Genomic DNA, 8,387 nt, shown 5'->3' on the forward strand with positions numbered 1-8,387 from the left:
TAGAAGTTCATCTTAATGCAATTGCTTGCTCTCTTATATATTTTGTAATCTTCTGTTTATGTCCTTGATTTGGAGGTGGTTCATCCAATATCTGCTGGGAATGCAATCCGCGAAGTTCTATTGAAATATGCAATTTCCCTCTCAGGAGTGGTTAAAACGAAGTTGTACTGCGTCCACAGTGTGATGAAAATTCTAATAGCTAGTTGCGCTATGCCGTTGAACATCTTTGTTTTTTTTTAAAAAAGAACATCTTTGTTGTTAAAATCTATCTATCTTCTATCCATCCATCCATCCATTTTTATACATCCCAGGTGCTAGAATCAAGCCTGCCTAAATAAACCGATTATACAAGTTTGTCACGTGCATTGTTTACCAAAGGTAGACAATGTGAGTCCGTAAAGGACACACAAAAAAAGATACAAACCGGCACCAAGCCAACACAAGCACGTAGGTTCCCAGAAACTTATAAAAGAAAAGCACGTAGATGTTTTGCAGCACGTAGGTGTTTAAAAAAACACGTAGGTTCAGAGAAAAGCAAATACGTACGAAGCATATGTCCACCTACAGACTTCCGTGAAGGACTCAAATTTGTAAATGCGTGCATCCATGTAGAGCGTGCTACAAATTAATATTACTGAATTTTCAAAGTATAACCCTATTTTACAAATGATATTCTTAATATAAAATACCAAAAAAATTACAGTACTGGTATGAATCCATGAAAAGCTAAAGATTGAAACAAATTGTACAGAGATATTATGTAATGATGGATACCCACTAAAAAGATAACACGCTAAAAATAGTTTAGTGTATCAAACATAGATTTAGCTATAAGATTTATATATAAGAAGATATTTATAGTTGAGATAAGTTTACGGGAAAATATTTATAGTATAGATTAAATCCACGTTGGTTGGTGTCGACAGAGAACAAATTGATCAATTGCAATGTTCAAGACAAATGGAGTTTACGGAGAAGTTTTACACGGGGAAGGATCAAAATTTTAAAAAGTGTGTTACAAGGCATGCATGAAATCGAGAAGAGGGATGACATATCAATAAATATGTGCGATGTGTGCAAGTGAGCATATTGTATGAGCCAAGAAAAATGGTGTTGTTGCGGCAAAATAAAGTCTGAAGCAACAAATCATACCAATGTGCAAAAGCATATAAGTTTGTACAAAGCAACATGCATGGATACAATCTATGTCGAGACCATGCAAGGGATACATGTTTCAACAATTGTTGGTCGACATACACACCCTACAAGGGCAAGCGACATATATAGTTCAAAGAAGAATATAGATGCATCATAGCATGTAGAGACATATCAGTGCACACACACACACACACACACACACACACACACACACACACACACACACACACACAACAAAACAAAACAAATGCTTTAGGGCTACCAGAGGAAGGAGGAAGAGGAATGCAAAGTTAAGTATGAGTCATATATTTCAATTTAAGAAAATAGGGGTGAGGAGGTTGACACTAAAGGGTGAGGTGTGCAAGACATAACCTACAAATTAGTTTGAAAGTTCCTGATTTTGCACCATAGATAAAAAACCATTGACCTTTCGGGTCACAGAATAATGGATTTATTTGGCCCACGAACCAACATTTGCATAGTAAAATTGAATGGCAGTGCATGTCTGCGGAAGTAATATTAGCATAAGATACCAAAAATTTTAAGTGCTTTGGCTATTGGGTTTGCTCTAATGAGATATGTCTATATATCTAATAGCACATCAACGTCTAGCCGCGCAATTGCACGGGTCACCCAGCTAGTTACAACTTATTTTATAAGCTTAAAATAGCAACCATAATTTAGTGATACGAAGTTATAAATCTTATGTAAAAAATCAGAAACGCTTTTATCCTGCTCGCGATGCAGCCACATTGAGACTTAGGAACTTAGCAATTATGCATGATAAAAATCATTTTTTTAAAGACCACTCTAAAAAGAAATAAATGAATTTGTACACTTTGAATAGAATGTCGAGGTTAGTATTTCAGTTTTCTGTAACATGCATGCAAGCAAAGTGATCGGTGTGGTCATCTATATGGAATTGTTGTACGAAGGCCCATTTCAATAAGTCATAGCAAGCATAGCAGTTTACAACCTCTGTAGCACATGGGCCCACACACATGTGGGTAACTAATTCATAAAGATATAATTTCGAAGATATTAGGGAAGACAATTTGATTTTAAAAAAAATCTAGCCCACCATATCAAAAAGAAAGGGAGTATCAATAAGAATGGCATGATATTACAATATTCTTTGAGTAAATTTGGAAGTTAATTTGTGTCACTGGCTTTACTTCTTAGTATCCGATCCATACTTCAAATAGAAAATTTGTTTGCATTTCAATTATAAACCGTTTTGTATGTCCTTCGCATTCAAAATTTATTGGTCATTGTTCATTGATAATAAGGTCTTATTGACCTTTCTTTTGGATTCGTATCCTATTGTGTTGGAAATGTGCCCTAGAGGCCATCCTGTGATGATCTATGTATCAATGAACTTATCTATATAGTCCTTGAACATTATCGATGATATATATCAATAAGTATGTGACTTGTTTGTGAGACTATGTGGTGTATGATAATTGTTCTACTCGTTTCTAGTCGTCAAGGTTGTGGACTCACATTATTTAAGTAGCATGCAACATAGTGGATGCCTCTATCTCACAAACAATGTAGCATTGGATGCTAGCATGGTATTTGTGGACTCGAATCCGACTGAGATGGGTAACCGAAATGGAATGAACCTTGTCGGCCGGTCCACCTCTCTGGCCGCCTTCCAGACATTGCCAGACGTCCGCAACCCCCACCCACGTGCCTGCCCCATTTGACTACATCGTCGTCCACGCCGAATCCACTCGTAGTCACGTACCCTCTCTCCCAGCCGACGCCATCCATGGCAGACATCATGCCCGACAAGTATTCGGTCAAATGTCATTGAGCTTTTATTTTACCTTCTCTTTGTTTCCTAGAGTAAGCACGATGGCGGGGTACACAGTAGTGGAGGATGAGTTGTTGTGTGATGCATGGAAGGTTGTATCTGCTCACTTTTGTAGGCATGAGGCAATGGGGCTCAACCTTTTGACAGCACATGCATTCTTTGTTTCATTAGCAAAAGCACTTTGCACCCTACGACTTGCATGTGATCCCGTGACACAGTGTGAACTCACTAGCCCATTGGTGATACATCATCTTCAACTCATTGATTCACTCAATGTTGCAACGTGATAATCATCATGTTGTATATCCCGAAGTGCTGCAGTTTTGTACCACAGAACCGAGGGCAGGCCATTTACATTCATACATTGTTGGATGAAGCTCAAGGAGTACAGTGCATACGGATTCTGACTCGAGTATTGTTGAATTTGCAATCAATGAATATTGTGCCGGTGTGCCCATTTTAGAGGTCTGTGTTTGAGATGCCCTAAACACTTGGAAACAACATATGCATGCCAAAAATGCGCAAGGGAAAATAAGTGCGGGGAACACAGCATTTGAAATGCCTCTTGTGGTCTATATGCGACGTGACCCGTCCATATGTTTGGACATAAAATGAATGAAAAATGGATGTAAATTCTTTAAGTTTCTGAATACAGGGCAGTATACATGTTTATTTTATACGTCCGCGGATCCTTGCTATACGCCCGTGACCGCGGACATTAATATTTGCGGGGCACAGAGGAAGACACCTCATCTTCTTTCTAGCTCATGTTTCCCAATCTTCTTCTTCCATTCTACTCTCATCATCTAGATCTGCTCTATTGACATTTCTAACGGACGTTTGGGGGCGCGCTTCTAGGATGTCAACGGTGACAATCGTCAATGAGGACGACGAGGTCCGGCATTGCTTATGGATGTTGCCTGTGACGACGGGTGAGATGATAAAGTACCGTCTCCGTCGCCTCGACTGTTAGATGGCCAAGTATGGCGAAAAGTGGTCTCTCAGCGAGATCGCCGTCACCAGTGCCGCCTCCTCTTAGGCTCGCTGCCCTTTCCCCCTGCCCACGTCTTTGGTGGCTGTGCCCGCACTGCACATGACGCACGAGGAAGCCGAGCGGATCATCTGCGAGTGTCAGGTTGCAGCCGGAAAACCCTGCCGCGACGCCGCACCCTTCCACCGCCCGAAGACCAACGACGACGACAACAATAGCTCCGACGATGATGATGAGGGAGCAGCTGGCCAGCCCAACATGGCCTATGAGGTCACCGGTAAGTATAGGGTAGTGTAGGATTAAATTTTTGTAGGTTTTTGGTTTTGTCCGGTTTAATGTAAAAACTATGAAATTTTAAATTAATATCGTCCGATTTGTTTGAGTTTGCATCGCTTTCATTGAAATTCGTTTAAAATGTAAATGAACATGTGCGGCTATCTTTTTTTGCGAGAAAACTTTTGATATATTCATCTCCAATGATGACAATACAACGAACACTAGAAATAATAATTACGTCCGGATTCATAGACGACCTAGCGACAATTAAAACAATTGAAGCGAACCGTAGGCGCGCTGCCGTCATCGCCTCTCCCTCGTCGGAGCCGAGTAAAACTTATTGGAGTAGACAGTCTGAAGGTCGTTGTGCAAAGGCACCATAGGATCAACACACCAGAACCGCAACCATCGCCGATGAAAAGTAGCGTAGATCGAAAGGATCCAACCTGAAGACACATGAACATAGGCGAACGACGAACAAATCCATCAAAAATAGATCCGTCGGAGACACATCTCCACACGCCCACAGGCGGTGCTAGGGGCACCACCGAAGCAAGGGCTAGGCTGGAAGAATTCTATTCCATCTTCAGGAAGCCGCCACCATCTTGCCTTCCTGAGTAGGACACAAACCTTAATAGAACTTAAAGTAACATCTAGAAACGGAGCCCTCCCACCGACAAGGGTTGGGATCCACCGCGGCTCCATGACCTTAAGGCCACTAGGGACGAGGCAGACATGCGGCAACGCCGGCAGGGGGCGGAGAAAATCTAAACTCGGGACAGGAGGCGGTTTGCTATATGCGGTTATCGTTGGATGGCCGGCTCCTGCATCCGTGACCGTGGACTAATGCTTCCTGTCCGCAGACGGATGCCGGAGCAAATTTGCAAGTCAGCGCGTGCATCTTTTTTTTTAGAACTGCGTGCATCTTTTTATAAGCACAAGAACGAGGACAAGTCTCACCGGTGTGCCACAGTTTTTTTCCCACCCCAGAGGCAGACCCAGAAGGGGTTTTCGGAAGGATGGGCCACACCATGAGAAATTGGCCCAACACCATATATATCAGAAAAAAGTGCCGAGTAACCTTTGAGGCCCAGCAGGCCAGCCCAGTCAGCATTCCACGCTGGCAACACTGCAGGACAAGATCGACCGCACGACTCGTGACCAATCCAATCGTAGTAGTATTAGCCCTAGGACCTTACGGTGGCGGCGCTACAGCGGACCAGCAGACCGCGGCATTAGCGCAACGGCGACAGGCACGCAAGACAGGACGGCAACCGGCAAGGCGATAGTTCGGCGGTGCAGCATCCAGCAAGCACGGCGCTGATCTGGGCACTGCAGGACAGGTGCTAGCTACTTGCACTTCCTCTCTCCAATACTCAAAATTTTGAACCTATCTTAGCACTGTAAAATATGAAATTGGCTTGTTAGTGAATTGTTCACCTGTGCATTTGCAATTTTATATTTTGTTGGATTTGTTAGTGAATTGCCATCTCTCTCGCAGGATCGTATATGTGCGTCGTCATAGCTTCATCCCTTGTTGTTGCAGGTTCATCAATCTATCATGTCCTTCGCCGGTGTATCTGTCAGCGCCAATGGCAAACTCCTGGGCTCTCCCACCTCCCCTACCACCGCCAGCGACAGCACTATAGGATACCACTTGCTCGTCGTGGAAGGCTACTCCCGCATCAACAGATCCATCGCCATCAATTCTCGCTATTTCACAGTGGCGGGCCGCCACTGGAGTATCTTGTACCACCCCAATGGCCGCAAAAACCATGACATGGATGGCCCGGGATCACTTTGTCTTTACCTCGCCGAGGAAGGTGGAAAGCCTGTGAAGGCGCAATTCGAGTTCAGTTTCATTGATGGGAGTGACCAGCCGGCGACGACATGCAACCATGCGCATGCTCAGGAATTATTTGAGTTCCAAGACTGGAACCACATCCCGCACGAAAAGCTCATCAAAAGAGAGGCCTTGGAGAAACACCTCAAGGGCGATAGTTTCACAGTTCGGTGTGATGTCATTGTTGTGGCGGGGGATGTGATCCCCACCACCACTTCTCCCTTCATCACGGTGCCGCCCTCCGACATGCAACAGAATTTCACCGACCTTCTCGTGGCTGGAGAGGGTACAGATGTGGTCTTCCAGGTCGGTAACGAGGCTTTGGCCGCCCACCAGTGCATCCTTGCGGCCCGCTCTACCGTCTTCAGGGCGGCCCTCTTCGGCCCCATGAAGAAAGGCACATCTCCGACGGTGGTTCAGGTAGATGACATGAATGGGACGGTGTTTAAGGCGATGCTAGGTTTCATCTATGGTGACACGCTACCTTTCCCTGCGGCAGACGAAAACGAAGGCGTCCTGCTGCAGCACCTACTCGTGGCGGCGGACAGGTACGACCTCCGGAGGCTGAGATTGATGTGCGAGAAGAAGCTGTGCGAGCACATCCGTGTGGGCACAGCGACGACCATTCTGGCCCTTGCGGACCTGCACCACTGTGACGGGCTGAAGAAGGCGTGCTATGAGTTTCTCCGATATCCGGCGAACCTGAGGGCGGTTGTGGAGACGGAAGGTTTTGAACATCTCTGCAGCAGCTGCCCCACTCTTATGAAGGACATGCTCCTTGGCGTGCTGCCGCCTAATTAGTAGAAGTTCATCTTAATGCAATTGCTTGCTCTCTTCCATATTTTGTAATCGTCTGTTTATGTCCTTGATGATTAGGAGATGATTTGTCCAATATATGGTTCTGGTTGGCATGCATGTAATCCGCTGTTCAACTGAAATATGCACTTCCCCTTTCAAAATAATTTGAAACGGGCTGCTGTAAAACAGCTGCATCTATTAGCTAGGTAGTTAAATTATGTGTGTATTGATATGTACCTTTCCATCAAATATGAGAAATGCTTCTATCCTGTTTGCCATGCAGCCACATTGATATAAGTTCAATTTAACAAACCACTGAGACTTAGGCACTTAACAATCATTGATGCTAAAAAAAACATCTTTCTTTTTCAAGAAGACGCAAGAACTTTCACTAGTAGAAAAAGGGTCAAATGTGAAGCACATTAGTGCCGGTTTGAATTTGAGCCGGCACTAATGTGACCATTAGTGCCGGTTCCAACGGCTAGGCGGGCGGGCATCATTAGTACCGGTTCGTGGGCAACCTTTAGTACCGGTTCATGCCACGAACCGGTACTAATGAGGTTGTGTCAGGCTATGGTCAGGCTGGGGCCCCCACGAAGACCTTTAGTACCAGTTCATGCCATGAACCGGTACTAAAGTTTCTTTGTAAGCTTATTTTTAGTCCCACCTCGTCAAGAGAGAGGCAGTATGAGCGGTTTATAAGCCGTGAGTGCACAGACAATGACGAAGAGTTGCAATGCTCACCTGCATGTTGATTAGCTTCAAGCCCTGCGGAATAGCATAGATTGCACTGAGCTATGTGCAGTGCAGTCTACACTATTCCGAATGGCTTGAAGCAAATTAACCAGCATTGCACCTCTTTTTTATTTTTAATAACTTATTTGAACTCCGGACTTCTTTTGTATTCAGTATGCAGCATTCAAAGCGACGTCATCAATTTCCAACATGTTCTAACATCATTTGTTGTTTTTCGGTCATTTACCTAATTCTTTAGAGAGCTAAATGACCGTGAAATTGAAAATCACTACAAAATGAATCCTGAAAATGTTGAAACTTGGCATGGTATCATCATATCACCCGCATAGCATGGGCGAAAGAATAGAGAGGGTCACGGCAAAAACTAGACGCACTTCGTGTACAAACTGGACAAACTCTTTCGGAGTATCAGGGTTTCGGACGAGAACTCATCTGTTACACGGCCACTTCAATGTTTTTTAAACTTATTTAAACTCCGGGCTTTTTTTGTGTTCAGTATGCAACATTCAAAGCGACGTCATCAATTTCCAACATGTTCTGACATCATTTGTTGTTTTTCGGTCATTTACCTAATTGTTTAGAGAGCTAAATGACCGTGAAATTGAAAATCACTACAAAATGAATTATGAAAATGTTGAAACTTGGCATGGTATCATCATTTCACCCGCATAGCATGTGTGAAAGAGTAGAGAGGATGACGGCAAAAACTGGACGCACTTCGTGTACAAACTGGAAATAGAAGAAAA

At 43.9% G+C, this 8,387-nt stretch overlaps 1 protein-coding gene across 1 annotated transcript; it reads left to right on the forward strand.

The window, feature by feature from the left end:
- The first annotated feature begins 5,805 nt into the window (after positions 1-5,805).
- Positions 5,806-6,888, forward strand: LOC125519501 (BTB/POZ and MATH domain-containing protein 2-like). Its single transcript, XM_048684294.1, has one exon. The coding sequence runs from the start codon at positions 5,806-5,808 to the stop codon at positions 6,886-6,888; it is 1,083 nt and encodes a 360-aa protein (XP_048540251.1).
- Positions 6,889-8,387: the final 1,499 nt, after the last annotated feature.

Source organism: Triticum urartu, chromosome 7 (genome assembly GCF_003073215.2).
Source record: "Triticum urartu cultivar G1812 chromosome 7, Tu2.1, whole genome shotgun sequence".
In the NCBI taxonomy this organism is placed as follows: domain Eukaryota; kingdom Viridiplantae; phylum Streptophyta; class Magnoliopsida; order Poales; family Poaceae; genus Triticum; species Triticum urartu.